The sequence below is a fragment of the Nyctibius grandis genome, chromosome 8 (assembly GCF_013368605.1).
Source record: "Nyctibius grandis isolate bNycGra1 chromosome 8, bNycGra1.pri, whole genome shotgun sequence".
Taxonomy (NCBI): Eukaryota; Metazoa; Chordata; class Aves; order Nyctibiiformes; family Nyctibiidae; genus Nyctibius; species Nyctibius grandis.
In genome coordinates this window covers 19,244,095-19,271,822 of record NC_090665.1, presented here as the reverse complement: position 1 = coordinate 19,271,822, position 27,728 = coordinate 19,244,095, and the positions used below count along the sequence as shown (strand labels likewise).

At 42.9% G+C, this 27,728-nt stretch overlaps 2 protein-coding genes across 2 annotated transcripts; one reads left to right on the top strand and one right to left on the bottom strand.

The window, feature by feature from the left end:
- Nucleotides 1–286: 286 nt before the first annotated feature.
- LOC137666510 (guanylate cyclase soluble subunit beta-2-like) lies at nucleotides 287–17,403 on the top strand. Its single transcript, XM_068406581.1, is given in 17 exon segments — nucleotides 287–456; nucleotides 458–584; nucleotides 1,540–1,685; nucleotides 2,541–2,635; nucleotides 2,834–2,994; nucleotides 3,379–3,478; nucleotides 4,652–4,872; nucleotides 4,960–5,065; nucleotides 6,726–6,829; nucleotides 8,346–8,562; nucleotides 10,619–10,939; nucleotides 11,700–11,848; nucleotides 13,970–14,116; nucleotides 14,403–14,557; nucleotides 16,073–16,287; nucleotides 16,370–16,492; nucleotides 17,252–17,403. Coding segments are annotated over 17 exon segments (2,709 nt in total).
- A 4,882-nt stretch (nucleotides 17,404–22,285) lies between these two features.
- Nucleotides 22,286–27,314, bottom strand: CCDC195 (coiled-coil domain containing 195). The gene is made up of 3 exons (XM_068406580.1): nucleotides 27,050–27,314; nucleotides 25,399–25,660; nucleotides 22,286–22,418 (listed from the first exon to the last, which is right to left on the bottom strand). Exons 1-3 carry the CDS (start codon nucleotides 27,312–27,314, stop codon nucleotides 22,286–22,288), a joined length of 660 nt encoding a protein of 219 aa, XP_068262681.1.
- Between the last annotated feature and the right edge of the window lie 414 nt (nucleotides 27,315–27,728).

The window sequence follows — 27,728 nt, the reverse complement described above, 5'->3', positions numbered from 1 at the left end:
GCAAGCGTGGTTATTGACTCTACCACTGCTGTTCCCGCTCTGCTAAGAGCAGTTTTAAGAAAGCCTTGGAAACAGACACCCTAATCTCTTGTCATCCTCCTGGCCGCTCACCCCAGCGAGGCCTCGGGAGGCTGGGACCCGCAGAGCCGGGCTGCGCCGTGCCGTGCCCAGCGGGATCTGACCGCACCACGTCCCACCCGGCCGTGGCACAGCTGCCAGCGGCAGGGAGCCGGGACTGGGGAGCTGCCGGGACCTGCAAACGTGGCAGCGGTGCCATTTCACAGAGATGCTCCTCGGCATCACTCCGAATTCCTGCCACGCCGGCAACTACCGAAAACGCGCGTTTTCTGCCGACAGCCGGGCGGGCAGGCGAAGGACACCTGGAACCGGCGCCGTTCGGGGCAGCTCCGTGCGCTCAGGCAGCGCGTCCCTGCCTGCGGCCACCGGCCGTCACCGCGCTGGCAGCCGCGGGCGAGAGCAGCGGGGCCGGGCCCGGCCGTGCCACCGCCCCCCGGGCAGGCAGCGGGGCGGCGCGGCGGGAGCCGGCGGCGAGCGGGCAGGGGCCGGACCCGGGCGGCAGGATGGTGAGCGGCTGCGGGGCGGCGGCGCGGGGGCTCCGTGGGGCCGGGCTGCGGGGACCCGCAGGGCCAGGCAGGGCACTCGGGCCCTCCTGCAGCTCCGGGCGGGGCCGGGCTGCCTCCGGGAAGGGAGCGGGGCGAGTCGGGACAGACAGCTTTTGCCGGGGACAGACAGACAGCCAGCTCCTGCCAGGGACGGAGAGACAGACAGACAGCTCCTGCCGGGGACAGACAGACAGACAGCTCCTGCCGGGGACGGACAGACAGACAGCTCCTGCCGGGGACGGACAGACAGACAGACAGCTCCTGCCGGGGACAGACAGACGGACAGCTCCTGCCAGGGACGGACAGACAGACGGACAGCTCCTGCCAGGGACGGACAGATAGCTTCTGTCGGGGACAGAGAGACAGACAGCTCCTGTCAGGGACGGACACACGGACAGCTCCTGTCGGAGACAGACGGACAGCTCCTGCCATTCCCTCCTGGCCCGAGGCCCGCAGGCTGGGAGCCTCCCGCCTGCCGTGCCAGGGGAGGGTGCTGACCCGCACGGCTTTGGTGCCACACCATCCTTAGGCTGATGCTGCTGGGATGGTGCTGCTTACGGGTATTCTTTTAACCTTCTTTTTGTCCCCGTCTCCAGTGTGTTTGTCAGTACTAACATGAAAAATCACAGTCACAGCAAAGCCAAACTCACCTCCTGATGCTGCAGCTGTGCGTGGCTGCTGTCCCAGCCGCCGCAGGGGACGTGCTCTGGGCTGCATGCATGGCACGACACATCCCTGACCTGGCGTCTCTGGGTCCTTATCTGCAAAACAGGATCGAATGTGTTTGCTCTGTTTCGCTGAACGCTTGTGAATGCTGAGATAAAGGCTGTGCTGTTTACTGAAAGACATAATGGCTGTCAAACATCATTACTTTCTCTTTTGCAATACAAAATTAGCAGTGGAATCTTAAATACAAAACGGTGGCATGTTTGGGCTGCATTTTGAAAATCAGTTTGTCTTTTCCATGTTCATATATTTGCTTTTGCAGTATGGATTTATAAATACTTGCCTGAAGTCTCTGGTGGTTGAAAAGTACGGTGAAGAAACATGGGAAAAATTAAGGTAATGTGTTCCCAATAAATGCAGTGTATTGAAAGAAAATGCTCAGGAATTTAGCAGCAGAGGATTATAATTTCTCACTGGTAAATGGCAGCTGATGTGTATCTCAAGTAATTATTAGAAGTAACTAGCAGGGCAAAAGCAAGAGTTCCTTACCCTGTAACACTTCATATTCTGATACTAATTTGTCCCAATTAATTTGTTATATCAGATAATTAAGGATGACATTTAGTCTTATAGACAATTGTGCAATAGACTCGCTGGCTCACTGTGACAATATCAAAAAGTAATTATGCTGAAAAGATGTCATCCTTGATATGAAGTCAGTTTAATTCCAGTACTTTCAACAAAGCAGCTAAATATATCATCTTCTCTGGTTTTGTCTTTACTTTATGAGCTATATGGTATTTTCCAAGATATAAAAATATATAACTAATACTTGGATACATACATGTAATAGCCACTGAAGCCAGTATAAAAAATCAGCAAGTTTTTGGTCAAGTCTGTGGAGACCCAGGAGGCTGATATTGCGGCCACATTGAACAACAAGCCAGTGGACCAGAAGACAAACTAAGACACCACTTGCTGTCACACCCCACAGTATGATGCCCTAGTCCTTGAAAGAGTTTACCATAATACCATAAAGTGAAATAGCAGAAATGGAGAGGTGGGCACCATCATTCAGCCATGTTAAAATAACACTGTGAAACCATTAGGGGAAATAGCATGTTCCAATATAATGCTTGAAGGAGGTTAAGGAGGGGGTTAACAGCAAACAGTGATTAATGAATGCCAGTTGGGTCACCCAAGCATATTTACAGCAGTGCTGAGGCAAGAATATCATCTTCTCTGTTGCAGACTGCAGGCCGGAGTCCAGGATTCTTTCTTGACTTTTGAGGTTTACAAAGATGAGATCACAATGCAGCTCGTCGACAAAGCCTGCAAAATATTAGGTATGTGTCACCGTGCCTCAAAAATGAACCATCCTGGGTCAAGCCTGAGACTGCAGCCCAGGTTTTAGTCTCCTGTGCTCTTTGGAATGCCTTCCCTATGTTGCAAATTTTCTGCATTCACTCTTAATCCTCCTGACAGCATTGCAAGCATTGCAATCCAAGCCTTTCTAATTCACTAAGGTATCTTTATTTTGTCAGGTGTTCCTGCTGACATGGTTCTGAGAGAGTTTGGAGAGTATTTCTTTGAATTCTGTAAACGCTCAGGCTATGACCACATGCTGAGGACACTGGGTGGAAATCTCTACGAGTTCATAGAGAACCTGGATGCATTGCACAGCTACCTGTCCCTTTCTTACCAGGCAAGTTCGAGCAGTAATTACTGAGCAGGTGTGGGTGGACTCTGCCAGAGTTCGCACCAGAAGGAACAGCATCTCATAGGTGTGAATGACTAATGGAAAAAGATGCTATAACAGGCTCTACTATGTTGTGAAACATATCACTCCAAAATTTTAGGACAACTTTTTATAATAGTTTTTTTCTGAGCATTCCTCAACATTAGATATCATTTAGTGCATTGGCTCTAATGCATAGTAGATTTTCCTTCACAGATGAGCATATTTAATTTTCTATATTTCAGCTTATTCAGATTACTGCTTATTTTACTAAGACATAGGATGCTTTTGTACAAGTGGAATTCACCAGCAAAAGATACTGAAGTTTTGTTTCTGTTTGTTTTTCCTCAGGAGATGAATGCCCCATCTTTTAGAGTAGAAAAGAATGAAGATGGGTCAATGCATTTACATTACTATTCAGATAGAAGAGGTCTGTGCCATATTGTGCCAGGTAATCAGACAGAATGCAGAGTACAGATCAGCTGGTAATGCAGTATGTATGCAGAGTAATCATATATTTGCAGATATACTTTGCTCTGGTTTCAGAATCTTTTGTCAGAGGAGGACTGGCCACAGAATTGAAGCCTGGTAGAGTTTAGTCACCAGATATCTGACCTTGGTATTTCCCTACTGCCTGATCACTCCTAGATCCCAGTAGCTTCATCAACATTTACAATATGACAACCCAGGCCATAAGTGTCCATTCCTGCTTTAGAATTCCTATAGAACTCCTATGGAACTCTCTTGCTGGAAGAAGAAGTAAAGTTCATGGTGTGTATTGTATCTACTGTTGCTTAGGTCTCAGTGACTCATGCTCCTTAAATTACAGTGAAGTAGAAGTTATAGTTGACTTGAAGACATCCATCCATCCTGTAATTAATACTCCTGCAGTACAGGCAATCTGTAAAGCTACTAGCGAACCCTGCTCAAAACTGAATCTTTTTCCAGCATTTGTAGGAATCCCCACAGTTGTACTTGTGCAAGGGTTAAACAGCTGTCTGTAAGAGATGATGGTCATATTCCTTTCTTTCATAGATGCTGCTGAATTTAGAAGTTTATCAAAACTTCCCCCTTTGTCAACACTCATTTCATATTCCTATTGAAGCACAGAACTATTTGCAATTTCAGACAGAGCTTTTCATGTCATTGTCCAGTATTTCACCTAATAGCTAAACAGAAATGAGAGGACTGATTGTGCATCTTCATGAAAGATACTTCCTTCCTTTCAAAAGAAAATATTCTGCAATGACTGAAATAGATTGTTGTAGCAGAACCTCTTTGGATCCGGTGCATTTTCTGGGTTAGTGGGAATTCATGTTATTGCTATGTATGACTATTTGGACACATTCTTCAGATATCCTGCTGAGCTTTTTCTAGTGAAAATAAGCATTTGTCATCAGACAAGACAAAAGAAACAGTCACTTTAAAGCTTATCTCCTATGCACATATTCTTATCATGGCAACAGTAGTAGGAACGACATAGGTAACAGCAGGTTGATTTTTTCTTCCAGAGTCCTTCAGAAAAGTGTTTTCTGAAACAGTGAAATTCCACTGTGGGCCCTCTAAAAGGTAAAATGGCAAGGGTTTGTTCTTGGCAATACTTCGTCTTTCATTTCCCCTTCAGGAATCATCGGTGCAGCAGCCCTGGATTTTTTTAACATTGAGATTTCAATGGAAATAGTCAATCAAACAGAGGAAGAAGAAAGAACTGGTAAAAAAGAACATATTGTTTTTCTTGTCACTCAAAACCCTGTATTTTCATACAAGGAAAGAAATAAATTTTCTTCCTCATCTCAATATCTTGCTGACTCTGAAAAACAAATTGAGAACCAACTGAATAAAGAGGTATTTTAATATTCATTATTACTATATTATTAAAATATGATTAAAATAAAAAAACCCTTGAATTTCCCTTTGGATTTATTTCAACAGGACTTTGAAAAAGCCAAGAATACAATTAGAGACAGAGGAAGCTCTGTTTGCCCTGTCAAGAAAAGTCACTGGAAAACAATAAGAGGAATAATCACATTAGGAAAAGGTGAGAGATCATTCAGAGGGAGCTTGTCATCATTTCTGAGACTCTTCAATAAGAAAGTCAGTAAGCTCCCCTATCTCCACCCACCCATTCATTTTGAAGTTACCATTCATATTCCTCTGTGTCTTTTCAAAATGTTGCTGGTTAAGTTTCTTTTGTTTAGACATTGGTAATCAAAGAAAAATTGCAGATAATAAGCATGCTTAGTAAAGACAGATACTTAAATGGAATATGACCTGTCACTTTTGTCTCTTAAAGAGGATTTTCTTCTGAAAAGTATTCTTCTATAAAATGTCATGTGTGGTACATTTGATAGTTCCTTCTCATGTCACTTGGCCTAAGATGATAAATTTAAAAGAGTGCTTTTTAAACTCAGTAGCTGCTACTCCTTTCCAAAGTTATCAACTCTAGTAAATTCTGAAACCCTCTGCTACCCAAAAATCTACTGCTAATCTCATAATCTCTGTTTATACCTTTATGTATTATATGTTTATAATCTCTGTTTATATATATGTTTATAAAATGGAAGGTGGTGTTACCAGGATTTTTGCTGTTAGGATCTTTTGATTCCTCAAGAGGAATGAGAATCCAGCTCCGTATAACCAGGCTGTCAAGATTCTGTAAGGAATGAAAAATTCAACCTGGTATCATGCAGTGTAATGCCAAATGCATTACAAGAGCAGATATACTGAGTAAGAAATTAATATAGATTCAAAAGAGTAGTACTATTACCTAAAAAAAAAAAAAAGCTTTAACAATAGATGCTGGGAGTTACCAAGAGCCAGATTTTGAAAGACGACTAACCCCCATTGACTTCCCCTGAAGCAGTAAGAGGCCTTTAAATTGGGTCCTAAATTTGTAATCTTTATCATCAGTCTCCTGAGTGACTTTAGCATTTGTTATCAAGCAGAATTTACCACAGTAACAGTCATAGCCGCCTTCTGGGGGAAAGAGATCACTTGAAATAATCATCCTTTTTTGTTGTGGGTTACTGGAGAATCCAGGTTTATAATGTGAAGATCAAAGGCTTTGGGTGCTTCAGTCAGATGAGCACTTTTGACTATTTTTACCCATTTTACAAAAATATCTGTTCACTAGCAAGCACAACCTGCTCAGTAGATTTGTGACCATTCAAAAAAACCCTCAGGGTAAATAAAATAGAAACTGAACAGTAGTTTGGTCTTTGTGCTACAGACTAGAGTTCTTTGTATAGGAGGCTGAAACCCAGATCATGCTGGGGTTTTTTCTCCATAAATGTTCCTTAGTAGCTGGCAAAGTATATTAAAACCACTGCTGTGTACATTTTTGTGAGATATAGCTGTGTTATATCGCTATGACCTCTGCAAATTTATAGAGCAGCAACATCTACAGTTGTTCATCTGTTCTTATTGTTTCCATATAATTTCATGCATCTAATGCTCTGTGCTTTTTTGTGGTTAAGTAAGTTTTAAACTCTCAGCCAACTCAGATTAGTTGCTAATCAGCTGCACATTAAACTGCAGAGCATTTAGCACAGATATATGCACATTTCTGGACCCACACAGCTTACTTTGTCTTCACTTATTATGATACAGGGTCCTGTCTTACTGAGTGCTAAAAAGTAATGCTGACTGGTTTTATGAGGTGCACCCTGATTAAAAATTACACACTTATCTTGCCACAGGTAAGCTCCTGAGAGGATTTGATCCTGTTTATCCCAAGAACCTCTGGATCGACACAAAAACATTTTGCAATGGGCTTCCTTTCCATATGGTTTTTGACAAAGAGGTAGGACAAGCATGTGGTAAGGGCGTTTAGTTTGCATAAACCATATAGTAATTTTCTTCTGTTTTGACTGTCCTACAGTTCACTGCTGTGTGTGCTCTGTATACAGTGCACACTCATGTGTAGCATTTACAGAAGTGCTCTAAAAGTCACTCATTACAAGTGGACCTGGATCATTTCAGATAGGAATCTCCTTCGAATTTATTGAGATTACTGTGTCTGAAGCAGCCGCAGATACACCAACAAGGTTTATTGCATCAGTCTGTCTGTTACCAAACACTGAACAGAATTTTGTGAGGTTTCTGGCCACCTTCCTGTCCTTGGATGTGCCAGAGACATGACCCATCCTTTAAACTGGCTTTGTATTTAGAGCTAGTTACCCTCCCAGTTACTAACCTATCCAAAGGTTTTTGTAAGGCTTTGCTGCCAACTGAGGCTCTGCATGCTTCCTGAGCCTACTCCTACATGCTTCTGCTGGGAAAACCCAGCTACCTACTAAATCAGGCAGCATGCAACCCCATCTAGTAGGAACTGGACCCAAAAATCTCTTTATCTGCCGGGCGAGGATTGAGTCTCTCCTGTGCACACATACTCTGCAGCAATGGAATCACCCTTCCCTTGGCAGGGACTGCCCTGTGGCTGGTTTCCAACTAGCCTTGGTTCCCACCAAGCTACAGTTCCTCTTGCTCCTACTTCCATGCAGAGAATATTATCTTAAGACAGGAGTAAAGAAAGGAGAAGCTGAGAATAGGACAGCAGAAGAAAGCTGAAGACAGCCACTCAGGGAACATGTTTTGGCATCGTGCTGATAGAGATTCCAGAGCACACAGTCTGCTCCATGCACTGTCCACATTAGCCAAAGTTCAGAGTTTTAAACCTTTCAAGACATCCAGTCTGCATAATTTGATAAAATTACTAGTGGGGACAAAGGGCAAGTCCTGCACTTGTTATTGGTAGCTAGGTCAGAGCTTCAATAACTCTGATGACAAGCAGTGAAGGCAGGGTGGACATTTCTGCAGGCGTTAAGAGCTCATGTATAGTCAGCAGGCTAAAAGAGAATGACTAAACCTTTACACAGCAATGGTTAAGAGAAGGTAACCCATGGCATCCATTAGAAAATTAATATTTGCCAAGACATTTTATGCCACAGCTATTTTCATTTTGGAATGCAGGACACGCTCTGTTATCTCTAATTTTCTCTTGCAGCAACCTGTAAGGCTATTTGTTAGGCCTACACAAATGCCAGCAAGGATAATAGCAGATAGTTTTGTTTTGAACAATTGATAGGGAAGAGCATTTGGATAATAACATTCCTTTCTGGGGGCTTTGTCTTGCTGTGAAGGACACTCATTCGGAGCTTTGCGGTAATAAGCTAATAAGAGAGAAATTGCTCAGAAACAAGCCAGGTAGTATGGCAAGGCTAAGTGTGTGTACATGTATAAACAGTGATGAACTATAGCTTGGCCTGAACCCAAACGAGATATGAATTATAACACAATGTCCATATTTTCTTTTTAAGCTCAGAGTGAAGCAAGCTGGGGTGAGCATTCAAAAGATTGTACCTGGCCTTCAGACCATGGGCATCTGCTTGGATCACTATTTCAGTATCGTTCACCCAGAAGTACCCTTTACCATCTCTAGCATTCAGAAATTCATCAACAGCCAATTTGTTTTCCAGACTAGAAGAGAGATGATGCCAGAGTCATGGAAACAACGCCCGATGCTAGAGCTGAGAGGTACTTCACTGTTTTCAATAGCATAAGTGTTCATATTAAATCAGGAATTATGCTGGAGTTGAACTAATGCCTTTCTGTGGACTTCTGGCTTCACATAAGTCCTATAAATGGCCTTGTCTTTGAGCAGTGAGGAGAGGATTAGATGGTTCTGTTTAGAGAAACAGTACTTTAAGATGCTCGTAGACAAATTCTTCTATTACCTCATCAGATTTTGAAGGCTTTCAGTCAGAAATAACAACTGTGCTCCCATTTGAAAGGCTTGGGAAGATAGTGTTTTTCTAATGCTGCAAAACCCACATCTTTCCAGGTTTCCTGAGTAACAGGGGCAAAGCCAAGGGAGGATTAGATTGCCAGCCCTCAGAGCCAGCTTCTGCTCACAGAGCCACCGGGCTCAGCATGGAGATGCACTGAGCTGTGTAAAAGTAACTGTCCAGGTCTCACCTCCCCATAACTCTCCACATCAGCCTGTGCACCCGACACAGAATCGCTTTGGACTGCTAAGAATTTTCTTTGCCAAAGAAATTTCTGCTTTGTACGTGGAAGAACATTTGAAACCCAGCCGCCCGGCGCAGGCAATGCCAGTTCACAGATCTTGGATTGCATCTTTGGCACGTACAGACAGCAACAAAACACGGGGCGAGCGTTCCCGCAGTCATACACTGCGAGCATCACTCCTGCCAGCGCCCGGTTCCTGTCTGCCGGGTGAGGGGTGGGAAGGGGCAGGGGACGAGGGAAGTGCTTAGAGATCGAGTCTTGATAACATTGCTACAGCTGGAGGAAAGAAATGGCTTCCCCTGCGCCTCCATGCATTTTGATTCCTAAAATGTGAATACATGATTCATTCTTAATTTATGCCTTCGAGGGGAGTTATTTGCTACTGGCTGGGTTTCAGATGTGGATAAAAATAGATTAGTTAGCTGTGCTTTTATTTTTTGTAGTTGCATTTTCAGATTCTGCTTTCTGTCTTCACCCCCCCCCAATATTACATAAGAGTTTACCAGTTAAAATTATTTTAGCACAAAAGAGATTTTATTTGTATTATTTTTACTGAGAGAAATTAGTATGGAATGATTCTTTGCTTCATGTAATTAACTATAATGACATTTGGTTTAAGTGTTCTGCGACCTCAGTTTTGCTTTTCTGAACTATGTAATATGACCTAATTTTCCCTTATCTCCTTTCACCTTTACATAATGAGTGTCAAGTCTGGTATTCCTGAGTTTCAGAAAAAAACAAGAGTTTAGGGAGACCTTGAAAAAAGTGATGTTACCAAAACAAGAAACTTTACCTAGTCACAGGTACAATTTTACTTCCTCTTATGCTTGTCAGGATTAATTCACATGGTATCTCTGATGCTGCAATCCTGTTAGTTTTCAAGCTGTTCATCCAGTTGCCCTGGGGATGGGGTGAGAGAGAAAGAAAGAAATAGGAAGTCCTAGCTAATAATAATAATAAAATACAAAAATTCAAACCCATAACCAAATCGTAACAAAGAAAACAAAAACTAAATCCCCCACCAAAAAATCCCTTCTACCTTTCAGGCATTTTTGTACCTGCTTATTTAGATGATCGTAGTGACTGAAAGCTCCAGCTTCCAGGAGGGAAGGCTCCCTTGACTTTACGGGGGCCACATATTACCCACTGGGAAATTAAACTTTAAATGTTTCACTTAATTATTGTGAGTCTCAGTTCCCCTGTGCATGATGCTGGCTGACTGGCTTCAGGAACAGCTCAAGAACTAGTAGCAGAGGAGAGGAGAGATGTTGCAAGCACTGGGCTTTCTCGTGAAGAGGAGGGACCTGAAGCATGGTTGGGCTCTGCCTAGCAGCTGCAATGAGCGTGTGACTGCCTTCTGGGTCCTGAATTTTTTTTTATTTGCGTAGTGTACCTCCTCCAAACAAGTCCACCTCTAATTCCAGGAAACAGAGTAATTTTTGTGATTACCCAGACCCTACAAAAAGCCACTGTCCTTAGAACTCATCCCCTAAAATTAACATCAATACCTCAGTGAAAGTCCAAGCTGCTGAAAACTCTTACCGACGCTTGTTTCAAACAGGCCAGATGATCTGGATGGAGTCCCTGCAGTGCATGCTCTATCTCTGCTCGCCTTTGCTTCGCACTTTGCATGAACTGGAGGAGCGACAGATGCATATTGCAGACATTGCACCTCACGACGTGACCAGGGATTTGATTCTTCTCAATCAGCAGCGACTGGCAGAGATGGAGCTCTCTAACCAGCTGGAGAGGAAGAAGGAAGAGCTGCGGATACTGTCAAAGCACCTGGAGGAAGAGAAGAAAAAGACTGAAGCTCTGCTCTATGCCATGCTTCCTCAGCACGTGGCCAACCAGCTGAAAGAGGGGAAGCGAGTTGAGGCAGGTGAATGAACAGGATGCATTTGTGATGCATGATTTGTGCACCAGGTGATGGTGATAGAGAGACTGGGGTGCTGGCACAGCCCCATTGCCACTATTGTGGAGTACATTCTTTACTTGGTGACATTCATGGGTAGGAGGAGGACCACAGACCCTTAATCTCACCGATAATAAAGATTAGACTATTCTTTCAAACAAAGCTTCAGAAGCCATTTGCCAAAATTGTCCCTTAGGACATGAAAGGTAGTAGCAGCTGCCCGTTCAGGGAACAAAATTCAGTGTTTCAATAGGAAACTTAGATTTTGTTTTTAACGTGGGTATACAGGGAAATGAGGGCTCAGAAATTAACAAAGAAATTGGTCTTTCCTAGAAAATTCTCTTAGTTCCTCTATGCTGTCTATAAACGTAGAATCATCATGATTCCCATTGTTATTAAGGGTAGCAAGTAAGAATATGCTTCAGTTCCCTTTAGTAAGCACATATACAAAGTTAGGGATAAAGAGCTAAGTGTATCCTGAATATGGATGGACAAAGGGGTGTATTCAGATGTCTGGGCTGTTTGAGATGTGCGATGATTCTTACATTTGATATACTCTTATATCGACATCTCTCTTTCATATCAGCACCCATATATGAGTATTACGACTGATAGGTCTTATGTCCTAAAAGAATGACAAGGAAGTAATCTTTGCAAATAGGTCTCAAACAGATGTTGTGATTGTCTAACCATTACAAGTACTTACTACTGGTCTTTCTGCTCACAGGAGAGTTCAAGGAGTGCACTATATTGTTCAGCGATGTTGTGACCTTTACCAACATTTGTGCCCAATGTGAGCCTATTCAGATAGTTCTCATGTTAAATTCAATGTACCTGCGATTTGACAGACTGACCACGGTGCATGATGTGTACAAGGTACGTACTGATCGATAAAGGCTGTAGAAATAGTCTGGAAAAAGATTTTGTTATTGTTGTTTTGTTTTTTTGTTTTTAAATGCGCTTAAATCCTCTTCCTCCAGCATGATTTTTGATAAACCATAAAATATTGTGTATTTGTAGTGGCCACACAGAGAAACTACAATACAGGCAGAGGTGTGATTAAATATGTTTAAAATTTTCAGACAGGAATGTAATATCTATCATGGGCAAATTTGAATCATTTTCCTAGTTCTTTCATTCAAACCTGTTATAAATAGTGTTTACACATTAAATTTCTCCTTTGGTGGGAAATAACATTATAAACAATACCTAGATAATACCTAGACTTTGTTTTGCTTCATGGAGATCTTAGGCAGTGGTATAGATCTCCTGCTGACCCCAAAGAGCATTGATTAGATCTAGACTGTAATGTACGTGTTGTCTCCAAACCGTGCTGGAAGGATCAGAGCGCTGGCTGACATATAATAGTAGTGTTATTAACATCTCCAGAGCTACCCAGATTTGTCGAGCTGAAGAGCAAGTCCTAAGTTTCTGTCTGTCCCCAGCACATTAAATATTTAGGAAGGCAGAAGTAGTAAAGGGTGAAATCCAAATCTCATTCATTCCTTGCTCAGGCAAGGCATGCAGTTCATCTCACAATAAATTGTACTGGGAAATCAGAAGCTTTTCTGCCTCGGCAAGGAAACTGTATTCAATAATTGAAGCATTCAGGATATGACCCACAGATTTTAGGATAAATTAGCATCATATTCTATCTAAATCATCCATCATGAGTAAATTATCTGTCACTATAATAATCTCCTTTTGATGCCTGTATATAACTCCTATTAATATTGAAGGAGATTACTAGGGTACAGAGAGGGAGGAAGAGATTACTATTTCAGGGAATTGAGAAAGAAATAAAATATTGAAATTGATCAAAGAAACTTGGCCCAAGCTTTTAAAATCTGACATTATGAATGAATCTTGTTAAATTAAATCTCCTACCACAGCTGAAAAAAAATTAGGGTATCTATTTGCATTAGTAGCTTTTTACAGTTGTTTTTGTTACTGGCATTACCGTGGGGTTGGCTATCTGATAGAAGTCATGTACAGGAACACATTTTTCAAGACAAATGTGCTGAAGTTTTAAGTTATTATGTTAATGAACAAACCCAAAGATGAAATTATGTTCCTGGTCTCCTATTGGTGTTCATTTTTAAGAAATCCAATTAGTCTAATTTAAACTGATCTCTTATTTACTGATGGTAAATGTAACAATGAAGTCTCGTAAGAGCAGTTCAGAAAATTTCCCTACCATGTAACGGTCTTTTACAGCGAATTTTAAACATTTGAGAATTCTCTGTTTCAAACAGGCCTATTCTATTCCCAGCAAAATCTCTGGTACAGGGACAAGACCCAGAGTATTTCTCAGGTGCCTTATCATGCACAGGAGACTGGATGCCTGGAGGAGGACAAACCATTCAGCGTTTGTCTCACAGGCTGCCGCATGTTGTGGGAAAACAGCTGATTGTAAGGATGCTCCCGAACTGCTCAGTTCATGCTTTGCGCGCTCTGACATCCTGGAGACTAGAGGTTTCTTAATTTCATGTGAACCCCTTAATAATAATCACCAGTGAATAGACTCCCTTGCTTTATTGTGACTTTTTAAAAAAGAAATATCTTTTTAAAAAGAAATATGCTTTTAACAGCAATTGTGAATTAGAGCTAATTAATAGCATTCAGCTATTGGATAACCTCCTGGCTCAGGAGTCTGCGCCTGGGGAGAGCTCTTTGCATGTAGGTCTGCCCTGGGTAGGAGGAAGGCAAAAAGTCTGACACTTCCACAGCATCCATTACTCCTTGGGGTCTCTCACACTGGTATCTAAAATGGGTCAAGTAAGCAGAGACAGAATGCATTGAAATTTTTAGTGTGGAGTCAAGGAAAGGATCCCCATCTCAAGGAAACTCAAACGTGCTAAAGTTTTTTAGTGATTGGAAACATCTTTTAGAAGAAAGGGGGAGTTGGTGCAGGTAAGAAGAGCCCCCAAACAGCAAAGCACTAACCTGAGCAAGATATACATGGTGTGCTCGTATGCTTGTCCCTCTCAATTAAAGGTGGAGACAATCGGAGATGCCTATATGGTAGTAGGTGGGGTCCCTGTGCCTGTACCCACTCATGCTGAGCGAGTCGCTAACTTCGCCTTGGGGATGATAATAGCAGCTAAAGGAGTACAGAACCCAGTTTCTGGAAACCCTATCCAAGTAAGTTGTTAGCACGAAGATGCATGTGTGTCTGTCTACTTCTTGGGTTGGGCTTCTGGTTAATGTATTGCAGTAGGACATCAAAGGGCTGCTTCTGACTCCTCTGTGACATTGGGCAAGGTCCACATGGGTATATTTTTCATGAAGAGCCTCTCCCTGTGGATATTTGATATTTTACTGGTGTCCAGTATTGTGTTAGCATGGACTTTTAGGTGGCTGGATAGCATTAAGAAAGATGTTAAATAACAAGTGACGTTTTTGGGGGGTGTTTTATGTCTTTACAAAGATCAGAGTTGGGATCCATACAGGTCCTGTCTTGGCTGGAGTTGTTGGCGAAAAGATGCCTCGTTATTGCTTGTTTGGAGACACAGTGAATATAGCTTCCCGGATGGAGAGTCATGGTGTCCCGAGTAAAATTCATCTAAGCTCCAGTGCCTATCAGTGAGTAACTATGACGGAAACTTTGCCTGTTAAAAGCTGTGCTAAAAAACACTGCCTTGACAGCTGCAGCTTTCAATGTAGGTGATGCTGTCTTTAGTCACTGATTTATGCAGCTTACTTATAAAGAAAAATCACTGTTTGCCAAGAGTTTTATTTGTTTTGATTATTTCAAATGCACTTGTATATGGAGACAGAGGTTTGAGAGTCTCAATCCTAGAGAGCAAAATATGGGAAAAAAACCCATGATAGCTTATTTGGAAGTACTGATAGACTGATGTAGATGCTAGAAAGACAGTCAAAACATTTAATTTGCATTCTGCATAACAAAAGCTTTAAAATACTCTGAGCACAATTTGTGGCAAAACAGTTTTATTTGCACTTACTAAGGACTAAGTGCATAAACCACTATCCTATTCATGCAGTGAGTAACTTACAGTCCTAAAACTCATGTCACTAAAAATTAAATACTACATTTTCAAGAATTTTATATATGCATAAAATATGTATGCAAGAGGTGGAAGTGAAGACAAGCCACAAAGAAGTACAAAAATGTTGTCCAGACACACAGGAATGATATTAGGAAAGCCAGAGCTCAACTACCATTGAAACGATCAAGGAAGGTTCAAAGGCAGGAAGAGAAGCTTCTGCTATGTTAGCAGAAAAGAATAAATGGAAATGTGGACCTGCTGTGGCAGGTGATTTAGTGACAGTGCCCTGAATAAAGGCTGAGTTACTCAAGGCCTCAGTCTTCACTGATGAGGTCTTCAAGGTCCCTGCACCTAGAGTCAGGGGTCAAGGAGTAGGTGAAGTACCAGTATTAGAAGAGGATAAGATCAGGGTTCTTTTGAGAAAACTCAATCTATAGAAGTCTATGGGAGCAGATGGGATGCCTCCAAAGGTAATGAGAGAGCTGGGTGATGGCATTACAGGGCTGCTGACTATCATCTTTGGAAGGTCAGGAAGATCAGCACCGTAGCAACTGAAGAAAGCCAGATGTTACACCTATACTGAAAAATGGCAAGGAGGACAGGCTGGGAAACTACAGGCTGGTCAGCCTCATGTCAGTTCCAGTGCAAATCAAGTCTTCTTGGAAGCTGTTTTTGGACGCATGAAGAAGGCAATTGGGAATAGTCAGTACGGATTTACCAGGAGTACATCATGCTTGACGAACCTGATTGCCTTCTCTGATGAAGTGACTGCAGATAGTTCTGTATAACTGATATTGACTGCCTCAGTCTTAATTTCTGTTTACTGATCAGTAAGAACCCTCCACCATACTGAAGTATTTGACAGTGCGATCCATTGATTTTTGATCAGACTGTACATGTAAAGCTATAAAAGCACAGCAGGCTTGAATAAACAGTTGAAACAAACCCTCAGTTATTCATGGACCAATAGTGTTTTTCCTGGACTGTTGTGATTTGATTACTTAGATTACAATAGCTCTTCTAAAACATCAGTGTCATTTTTGCTAATCTTGAATTTTCATGTGTAATTTTCCTTCTGATATTTTAGATACCTAAAATACAAGAATTTTGAGATGACTGAAAGAGGAGAAATAGAAGTAAAAGGCAAAGGGAAAATGCACACATACTTCCTCATTAGAAATAAAACTGCAACTGAGAATGAGATTATGGGAAGGCCAATGAAAGACACAGATTCTGGCCATGAATCCGTTCAGTCCTTTCAAGAAGGCAGGACTGAAACAATAGCAAGTTGTCATCAGCCAGGTAGAGTCAACTCAACATATCTTTTCCTCCTTGAACAAATGAATGTTAATACAACTCAATTAAATTTCTGTTCTTCTTTCAGTTACTCAGACTCAGCTAGAGAAGGACCAGACCCCAGCCATTGCAATGAAGTATATTGATGGCCCCACAGATGCACAAAACAGCCTCAAAAGAAGAAATCAAGCGAAAATTGCAGACTTAACAGGTAGTTATTTAGTTACCATCTAACAAAGACAACAGAACTAGGAAGTAACTGAGGCTTAATCTTGCAGCTTTGTTATATTCCTCTTCTGAATAACCATTGTTTTACTCAAGCCAGAAGTTCATGCCAGCGTATCCATGTTGGTGAAACTAACCATTCTGCACACCTTTAGCGCCAAACAAATTCACCTTCAGAGCAATCCCAGGTGTTAACTGTGCACTAGAGAGAGAGGAGCTGACATAGCTGTCAAGCCCGAGAGTCCAAACAGAACAGATAAATGTTAGACAGCTCTTCACATGGACAGACCCAATTGTTCATGTACACATCTTTTCCTAGAAAAGCTGTGATTATTTGTAGTTATGGGGAAGCCCTTATTGACTCAAGCCTGAGAAAGAGAGACCTCACTGGCTATGCAACCTGGCAGTCCTCAAGCCAGGCTCCTGCAGGAGTCAGAAGGATTTATTGCCATGCCCATGTTCTACAACCAAAGTTCATTCCCCTTTGAAGTAGCTGATACTGAAAGAGAGATAATGGATTTGATGCCATAACAGTCTAATCCAATGCAGCAAGTCTTGTAATTCTATTTATGTGTTTTGTGGATTTTATACAGACTAAATATGTTGTCACTGATTACTAGAAAATATTTTACTCCCTTCCCTCCCACCTGCTTAGATGTGGTAGTTAATCTAGTATATGGTGTGCTGACAAACAGAAACCTCTACAGTCATTAAAAACTCATGCTGGGGGAGTGTTTCCTTTCAGGCAAAACTTATGATTCCAAAAGCGATGGGAGTCTCCATGGCAACCAGCATGCAGATGATGGCCCTCGTCCTCTAAACCGGGGAAGAGTCAAACCTGCTACTGAAGAGCCACAGATTAGAAACGTGCGCTCTAATTTTTGCACTTTACTATAATTTTCTTACTTTTTACATTAAACAGAGCAATTTTATTATGATTTAGTGCATTTTGCTGATGTGGGACTGATTTTGTATATCAAGTACCACATGATTTTATTAAAAACAAAACAACACAAAAAAAAATCCCAAGGAAAAAAAAAGAAAAAAGACATTTCATCACACTTTTCAGCAAAAAGAAAACAATGGAGGATATTTTCTTGTAATCAATCTAGACGTGCCGTATAATACTCTCACTGGAGAAGGAAGCCACCACAGGATGCTTTGAAGATGTATTTTTCAGCCTCTGCCATGTCTTTGAATATCCCTATGTAAAAATCACTTTTTGGTATCTCATGCAGCAATTGAGAAAGAGGTGACTCATCCAGCTAGAAATATTTCTACTCAAATGAGCACTTACCATAAAAGAAACATTCCCTGAAGTGACCATCTGTCTTGACTTCAGAACAGCCAACAACTTCCCTGTGTAAGGTTAGCAGAGTTTGATCTACATTTTTACTGCGATGACAGTTTAATCTCTTAACGGGTCTTTTTTTGGGTAAAGATGTTATGCAGTAGAAGTGCAGACTAGATCTAATACAACCTGTATTTTTCCATCCTGAAGAGAAAATATTGTGTACTTTATAGCACCCAACAGTAAAAAAACCCACCTGCAACCTTTGAACCAGCTGTCCATGCTGTGCTTAGATGATTGTAGGAGGACATGCACGTAGTGGACTTACATAGCATCAAATTCATCACAACACTGAAGGACTATTCAAGACCTATGAACTGTTTGAGACCTTCAAACAAGTTGCAAGCTTATTTCTCATTTTCTCAATGCAGCTAACAAAAATAAAGTTTCAGGACTACAGAGGGAGCCTGTCAGTGCTGGAATTAATGTTGTTAATGTCATTGAAAATAACAGTGTTAAAGATCAATGTCACTTACCTGGTGTCAGAGGCTCCTCAGCTGAATTACTTCCATGCTGATATATTCTTAGATTACGCCTGATCAGAAATCGCAGAGAAAAATTGAAGTTCAGCTGTCAGGGATTTAAGATGTAGGAGCAAAAATACAATGGATATAAAGGTTGTGGACAGTTCAGCGCATCACAAATTGTGCTCTCACTCCTATAAACAGAGCTTGGAGTAGGTGGAGTGTGCTTGTACTGGGTGACTTTGACACCCCGCACACCGATTTATTACCTTTGGGTGTGGATTCATTATCTAAGGATGCAAGCATGAGACCCATTTGAACTTTGTGAAAGAACTCACTGGAGAAGATGATGTTACTGCTCTGTTACAGTCTCAAGCACCACATTTCCACCACTGCATCTGCAGCAAGAGTGAGGCTCTTTAAACACCAGACTGAGAGGTAAGACTGATGAAAGGCATCTCCTCCCCTCTATCTTATACCATGAAGAGATTTCACCTGGTTAGATATCCTTTTTAAATCTCTGAGACAGTAGCTCCCTTGTCTAGGTGCTCTACAACTCTGTCTATGTTAGCAAGTAGCACAGACCAGTAGAAGAGAATGTGTAAAGTGAAACCATCACTGCTGTTGTCCATGCTATAGGTATTTCAGAGGGCTTGCTAGTGCGGTCCCACTCACTGAATACCTGTTAGTTTTTGGAGCACCTTATAGGCACATCCTCTGACTTAGTTTCATCTGTTCATGTGCTTTGAGACCACTCTACAATGTGAAACAAGGTACGGTATGTGGGTTTGACCAGGAAATTCACTCAGGAGGGGATTCCTGGTCTGACTGAAATGCTGATGTAGATGCACCCATTAACATGAGCACTTTCCACGGTACAGCTGAGCAGCACCATTCGTGGAAAGTGCAGTTTTCTGAATGGTAGGATTTATTTATTTATTTATAAGGATTTTGCTATCTGTAGGCACTGGATAGCACTGTTCATTACTTTGGCGAGGGTGAGATCTACTGTAGGTTGAAGACGCATCTAAGGATTATTATTGTTAAGTTGGATATCAAGATTTCAAACATTTGACTGTGCTGCTCTCAGTCACACAAAGTCTAAATTTTGCCTTTATCCTTAGTAATTCCTCCCCACCAGTCCAGTGCTCATGGCTTTGCACTTCTGTATTACAACCACAGGTTTAAAAAAACTTTCCTAAAGATAATACCCAATTTCTCACTTACATGCTGTAAATGTGAAGTAACAGTTAAAACGGCACTATCCCACTGATTTAAGTCAACAACCAGCTCTGACAAGACTTTTTTGTCTCCAACCTAGAGACACTTTTCACTACTCTGGACTAGTCGTGCTGATGGAGAACACATCATTTACCAAATGGCAGCAGTGGACTCCGTCTTTATCGGCATTCACTGTGGAGATATAAAAGCCACTTGGCCCCAAGCACAAGTGTGACACAGGCGTGTACATCTCTCAGTGTCCAGTGCTAATGCAGGGGGGAACCTCTTGCTGTCTCAGCTGCTCTTGCAGTCCTGTACCTGCATGGCTGAATACCACTGACCTCCTCTCCAAAAAGAAGAATTTCCAATTGGAAATTGTCCAACAAGCCTGGCCATCAGTGAACAGGGTTTAGTATATTGCAGGGTTTAGTATAGATATATTCCAGAGTCGTTTTAGGTAGAAGCTCAGAGCTCCTCTGATATACAGATCCGGCTGGGAAGAAGAAAGAAAAGGACCATGGCTTAATTGCTGCCTGCATCTCTCTGTCCAAATTTTAACACTCGCTTTGCTTTTACCTGCCCTTTTTGCACTGAACAATCTATGAATGTTTAATACTGGAATGGTTTAATTGCCAGTAAGTGCTCCATGGTAAGTTACTTCATGCTGTACTGTGGTAAAACTGATGTGCTCAGTGGTTTCTCTGTGGCCTTTGCTACAATCTGGTTCTCCCAGAGATGCAGAGCTAGGTCAAATCTGCACAACTGCTTTTAAAAATTAATATGCCTGTGCATCATCACGTGTTCTTAAATCTGTGGGCACTGCTAAAGACTGCAAAAATATAATTCAAAAATAAATCTTTCCATTGACTGCCATTTGTCAATGACTACTTTGATTCCCTATAAGTATACAAAAGTTTAAGACCATTATACATCTAATAAATGTGCAGTGAGTTTAATTTCTTGACCATACACAAAGTTATATGTATTTGTGTGAATCAGCAGCCCACTACAATTGACACTGTCATATGCTTACTAATATGCAGTCTCAGTGTCAGTGACCTACCTACATTGAATTGACCCAAAAAGGGTGGGAGAAGAGAATTCCCGCTGCTGCTTCATGGAAGCTGAGGCTTATAAAACTTAAAAGTTGAGAATTTTGAAAGCTGTCTAATGGATTCCCAGATCTCACTAAATTTGGTGTTCAAACATTAATTGTCAAAAGCTTGGGTACCTTAAAGGCCTAGGGGCCAGATTTTCAAAGACTTTGTTGTTACTTTGCTAAGTGAAATCAGCTGGATTTAGGTACTTAACTGAACACATGTGCAGTGTCTAGTTTCTGACAATGAAGCCTTCTTTAAAACATTTAAAAAGCACTTCCCTGTAAATGCCTTCTAAAATGAGCTGTTCAGTAAACTTTCCAAACTGTAACCTCATTTGCTGGAAGTCATCAATTCATTACTTCTGATGTTACAATGCAACTCTGTATGGACCCAAGCGGAACATAAAAATCCACAAATAAAATAGCAGTGAAATTGAAATTATTACTTCATTGGTGAGAATATATTAAAAATGTACTTGAATATACAAAACATGGTGAATTTCAAAATGAAAAAAGGAGGACAGTTTTTTATACAGGTATACATCATCATGGAAAATCCAGAAGGGATTTTTTTCCACCAGGTCTCTGCTTTCACTTTTGAAAGCTCAAGAGTTTAGGAGTAGACAAGGAATGAACATCTTCCTTAAAGTTACCGGTACAAACATCTACTGTTCATACATTCTCTGTACAACGTTCAATCAGCAGTGATGCCTGTAAATAAAGAAATAGCAGAGTGCTATTTTGGTTCCATAAAAAGTTGTAATCAAAATAAACATGTGGGACACTATCTTTACTCATGTGACTAGAACTTACAAGCACTCCTCATTTTTTACAAGCTGTTGGTAGTTCTTTCACACATTTATTTTGCACCTCTTTGCTGAATTTCTGCTAATGATTTTTGATCTGAGCCATGCTGAGAAGCCATTCCTGAAAAATTCTGATATTCACAATTCTTCCTATTTTGACGTGGTGTACAGCGCTTAGTCTCTGTCTGGCTGAACACACCAAGTCAGAAACAGATTTGTGGTCACATTTTCATACTGATTAGTACTTACTCTCCCCTGCGCTCCCTTAGAGGTGAATCCCAAATGGACATAAACAGTCATTGCCAAGCTTTGCAGCAATTCGGAGTGACATGACTGGCTCTGTAACACTCTCTTAACTTTGCTGTATTAGCACTGCGGAGTTTTAAAGTTTTACATTTTTACATACAGAGAAAACCTCACAGGCTCTTTAATAGCTCTTATTTTGTCATTTGCATCAAATACCTTTCTGGCAAGGGAATCAGCAAACACAAGCGGTGACATGGTTTCTGCTTTTTGTGGCAAGCACATCAAAACCAGCTTCAACACCCTGTTTACAGCAGACGGAAGGTAAGGGATCACTGAGACGTGTCGCGCAGGAGCTACTTTGTGGAGGTACCTTTGCTATCATGTGGCTTCCTCGCAGTGTGTGGGCTTCCAGCCGGCTTTGTCGTGGCTCCCATTTCCATGCTGAACATAGGGCCAGTGACCCGAAACACAGGCTGGGTGATTCTCTGCAGGCATCCTGCCAAAGCGTTTTGCAGGAAAGGAACTTGACACACAGCTATCATTTAAGGCACATTTATCTCGAGAATCAATGGGCCTTTAAAAATTCACCAGTTCACATATCCTTTTCAGCGATGGTGGTTAACTGTTTTGTGCTCTGATTTTGTGGGCTTTTGAGGGAACCTTGCTTTTCAGCATATGACGACATATCCATTGGCAAGAGGAAACTAACAGCCTTCACTTTACCCCTGGAGAAAAACGAGAAAGCATTATGAAGATAATGAATTTATAAAATGTGCAAAGAAAGTTTAAAAGAAAAAAAAGGGCAAGCAAAAGGTAAATGCTTTCAGCACTTGCACGCTGCATGGAGGCAGGATTTCATGCCCCACTGGGACAGGGTTCACACGGTCTTCCCAAGGGATCAAGCACAGTGTTGTCTGCCTGTCTATCCGTCTGCTGGAAGCATCTGCCTTTTTCCACCGAGCCTCACATCTCTCTATCAGCGCCCGATGTGTATGTACAAAGCTACACACGTACAGAACCCTCAGGGTGCATGTGCACCCCCATGGACCCAGGGGCTCCTTCAGTGGCTTTATGTCTGTATGCATCAGTACCCAGCTACTGCAAGCAGGTGTGAGAACAGTGGCTTCCAAGCGGTGAGTGTGCGCATAGTAAATTACACTGGCTGGGAAAGCAGACAGAGAAACATGCTGCTTTATGTGTCCCAAAACTCGTTGGTTTGGCAAGTAAATGCATTGGGTTTTACAGAGTTTTGGTTTTCATTCTGACTGTCCTCTAGGATTGCTGTCAGCTCACTCCAGCCCTTGAGGAACACGAGAAAGGAAAATCATGAAACTATGAAAGTATTTATTGATGGTTACTGGGGAGTGTCCTGCAGGGCAGAAGTCCTCCGTGATTTTCTTGCCCCTTCTCACCTGCCAGTTAGACCTGTCCTACAGGAAGGTGAAACCATCAAGCCTGAACACCCCAATGGCGACATTTGTACCAAACAGGCCTTGTACCTTTTGTAATTTTACTATAATAGCCCTGAGAACAGTTCTCAGCCTCTCTTATCCTGCCTAATGTATTCAAATATTTAGTCTTTTTTTAATTTACCAAAAAAGTGGGAATCACGTGGTATAAATAATCCTTTAGCATATATGAATGAAAATGTTGTAGACATGCAAATTAGTGGTGATTTGTTAGCAGTGCTGTTATTTTATTACTTGGATGCAACTGCACTCTAGATAAATCCAAGGTGATCACAGAATCACAGAATCAACTTCTACAGAGTTAATTTCAAAGCAAAAATATTCAGCATCACATATAGGATTATAGCTTTGGAGCAAAATGTGAGAAAACTACAATAAACAAAGAACAGGAAAACCTGACATGGCCCAGCATGCTGGGAAGCAAAAATGTCATCGCTGTAAAAAATAAAGCTTAATTAGCTCACTGAACTCATTGCCACAAATTATCCTGCTAGTTAAAAGCTTACTAAGATTGCTGTCTGCGTTAGACCTTCGTGTTTATAATGGAAACATCCACCACTATGAACAGAACATATATTAAACTTTTTTTGGTATAAGAAACACAAAGCTTCATGCTTCAGGATATCAGGCAGTCTCCTGAGGGGTTAGGCAGAAAGGTCTTTCCATGGCCGTTTCTCCTAAAGCAGCCAACACTGAGTGGACAGGAGTCACGGTGCCGCACTCACTGCTGTTCAGAGCTGACAAGGCAGCTCTAAAGATAGCGATAAAATAATCAGCACCGTTCCTTTGGCTGCTGGGTAACTGGCGCTTTTAAACCTGTAGGCCCCAAGGCTTTCGTTGTAGTAGATCTACGTTGCTATTTTGATGGCTTGGAGACCTCTCTTTGCCCTTATGAGAAAGCAGCAGCATTTGCCGCTGTGTTCCTCTCCTGCACGCTGACCCTGTGCTCCCTGACACACACGCTTTCCACGTGAGCTGGCTTCAGGGCAAACCCCTCAGAAATGTTTATGTGCACTGAGAGTCTTAAGTTTCCCTGAACCCAGTGGAGCATATGCTGAAATCCAGAGTTACAGGGTCAGGGTCCTTTTGAAAACGATACGAGTTCCCTGCCAGGGACTAAATGTAGGTCTTTAAATGCTGTAGAACATCTGACCCTTAAACATCCTTACCAGAAAACATAGGTGCCTATGAAAACTTGACCTCATCCAGCCTCTCCAGCGATGAGCTGGGCTCCTAACCGGGTTTGCACAGGGAGCGCGAGGGGCTGTGCAGTGGTTTGCTCTGAGGACACGTTGCTTTGTCAGGGTGGTACAGAATAAAACTGACGTGACATGCCATGCTGACAGGTACGTTAACGCAGGTGACACAACGCCCTGCAACCGTGCAGCCCCTAAGGAAAGGCCGCTGGAGTCCTGCCCCGGCACACGTGTGGGCAGGCAGACCCATGGACTTCTCCCTGTTCAAACACACACGCTTTGGGGCCATTGGGACTCTTTTTTGTTTTGAGTACGGCACGATCAGCACTAAAACCAGGAATCTACCTGGATTCCCATGGTGTGTGTATCAGCACCAGGAGGTGATCGTGGCTGTCGTATATCACAGTCTCATTATTGGTGCTTCTATGTTTGATTGTTGCCCTGTGTTGGAAAGCTTCTCATCAATGAGCAGAGACAGTCAGGGCCTGTCCAGCAGCCATTTCACTTAATTTAGTAGCTGTCCTGAGAATATTTTTCTCAAGGCTGAAAGCATTAACTTCTAACGCTTCTATTACAAGGGAAATATGATATAGTACATCTAAATCTGAGAGCCATATTAATGACACTTTAAAAAGCATAGTTCAGAGTTCCTCGATATCTCCATGCTTTTTGTTCAAGGTTTAAAAATCCCTTTCAAGCTTAGCTTGTCAGAACAACACATCAGTCTGCAAAACTCTGCCTGGCTTTAACGGAGAGATTTCAACCCCCTTCCCTCTCCCCTCAGCCTCTCTGTTCTATAGCAAATTTAAACTGCTAACACTCGCAATCTTCACGCATTGCAAGCAGGAGCAGGACTACTTACCCCAAAGAGGTGCCCTGTCTGCTCAGTGCCCATATGCATTCGAACAAAGATTTTGCTGATAACAAACTAAAACCCAAAGCACTGTCCATATATGTTATATATGTTATATATATATGTTATTAGGTGAAACCTGCAACCGGCGCAGGCAGGTGATGCTGTGAAGGCAGCCTGAACCCACCTGCACTTATAGACATGCTCCTGAAACAGCTTCATTTTGCTGGAATGACTGTAGGAGGGACAGTTGGCCGGTGATTTTTCAAGCCCTGTCTCCTCTCCACTGGTGAGCTGTGTTGCAGCAGGAGGGGCTGGTGGCTGGGCACTGCCCGGTGCATCCGGGAGCCCATTGCTCGGTGGCCTCTTGCCGGCACGGTGAGACCTGGTGCTGGAAGGAGCGGGCACGGGTGAAGCGGTGGAGTAGCGCCGCACGGTCATGGTGGTATCTGAGTAGCAGAGACAGAAGCAGAGCTAGGAACAATAATAATAATGAGAATTCAGAGATTCTCGATGTATTTTTAGTTACTTCCTTTTGGCTCAAAGAAGTTTTGTAAGTAAAGAGGCCGAAAGGCAGAGGAGGCCAAACAGCCCCTTCGGATCCCAGCCTTTTCCCTAGAAGGCAGCTGAAGAGGAAAGGCCACAAGGTTGGAAAGCACTTTGCACATCTTTCACACTCACCGAAAGACCAGTCAGCTATTCCCAAGCTGAAAACATCCGTAGGCACCAGCAGCCCCAGTGTAAGAGGCCCCCTGGTTATAACCTGACCACTGGGCTCAGTGGGCTTGGCAGCAGGAGTTACTCCACTGCAGCACTCGTCTAGCTTCACGTAAATCCACTAGTACTGTTCAGCCTCTCATCTCGTTCGTTTTCAGAGACTTGTCTCTGTCAATACTGGTGGGGACATTTCTCCACGGCCCGACCTCTCCAGGAGGCTGGTTCAGGGCTGAGGTTAGGTGAGCAACCAGACCTGTGGAGCACGTGGACTGTAGCGGCAGCTGCAACTTCTAATACACACCATCCTAATGCCAAGAAGTTGCGTTAGTGAAGCAGTTTTCCAGCGGACTGGACGTGACAGACACCAGACAAGGAGGTGACAGGCCTCAAGTACTTACAATACCCAACAGCCTGACCCTGCCAGTAACCACATCCAATTCTAGGTAACTGCTTCTCAACAAACAACATTTTGCTCTAATTCCTGCTTTATTAAATCCTCCAGAAGTCCCAACCAGACTTCTGTAACTGGGGAATATTTCCATTTTTCCCCTCTGATAAAACTGTGAAGAGAATGTATTCCTACATATTGGTCCCTCTCTCCCTCAGCCAAAATTAACTGCATTATCTGGAAAAAGAAACTGCACATCTGGTGTGATGTATGCAACTCATCACTATTTGTAGAGTCTTTCTCATCTTTCACTAAGGCAAGAGAGATTATGGCACGATTACAACTGTTGGGCCTTTTCTGTCTGGAACAGACAGGGGACAGGCATGGGCAAGACAGTCCATGCCCATGAAAACTCAAAGAAGTAAGTCTAAATTCTGCTTAAACAAAGACAAACTGAACTCTTTGAGTTGAACTCTTTGCTTAAGCAGCAGTAAAATACTCCACTAAGCTCAGCTTGGGGGATGCAGGTACCCCCCTAGAAAGATAACAGGGTGAGACACCCAGTTAAGGTCGTTTTGGGTGTGGTCACTGAAGGAGGCCAGAGCACGTACATCAAGTTAACTAGACAGACAGTGGCTCATCTCCCATCCCTGCAGACACCTAACAGCCGGGCTGGGAGATCCTGCATGGGCAGCACACACGGGTGCCATGGACAGCCCTGGCTCTTTGGTACCTGTCTGCTGCTTTGGTGCGGGAGCAGGACTGGCCATGATGCTCCCACGCAGGGATGCCAGAGAGCCAGCCAGTCCTTCCCCATCCTCGTTGAGGCTCCTCACGGCGCCGGTCCCACCTCCTCTGGCTGCCTCTCTCTCCGGTGACACAGCTCGCTGCCCGCAGTCCTGCAGCTCTCCCCTCAGGGCCCTGTTTTCCCTCTCCAGCTTGTTGATTTGGGAACGCATCTTGCGGATGACCTGGAGGAGGTGCGCGTTTCCCTCCATGGCCCCACACCACGCAGCAAGGCCCCCGCTCCCCCACCAATGCGCCTGCCCGGCAGAGAAGCTCCTGAGCCCGTGGTGGGTGGATGCTGCCCTTAAAAGCCTCCGGACAAAGAAGTGCCTCCCTGCACGCAGGGCTCGGGCCAGCTCCCATCATCGGGAGGGCTGGACTGAGTTGTCAGGTTACTAAGAGAGGGCCCATGATTTATTCATCCATGGTCTCGTTTTTCAGAGCAGAGCTGGCCTCTCACACACTGCACAAATCACTGTCAACACTGTATCGCTGCCTCATCGGAAAACCCTCCCGCCCCCTCGCCTGCCTCGGGCTTTGGTTTTCTCCAAAAGGACCGAGGAGGACAGAGCCTGTTTCCTTTGGTTTACCCAAAAAGGCCAGCGATCGTCTCCATGGCACAGAGC

Bases quoted from the DNA above. Each gene is read 5' to 3' on its own strand.
- CCDC195 (XM_068406580.1), bottom strand. From the start codon at position 27,314: ATGGAGGGAAACGCGCACCTCCTCCAGGTCATCCGCAAGATGCGTTCC. The intron at 25,661-27,049 runs GTACCAAAGAGC...TCTGCTACTCAG, and splicing joins CGCACCAAAGCAGCAGACAG to ATACCACCATGACCGTGCGG. The intron at 22,419-25,398 runs GTGGGTTCAGGC...GTTTTTCTCCAG, and splicing joins GAGCATGTCTATAAGTGCAG to GGGTAAAGTGAAGGCTGTTA.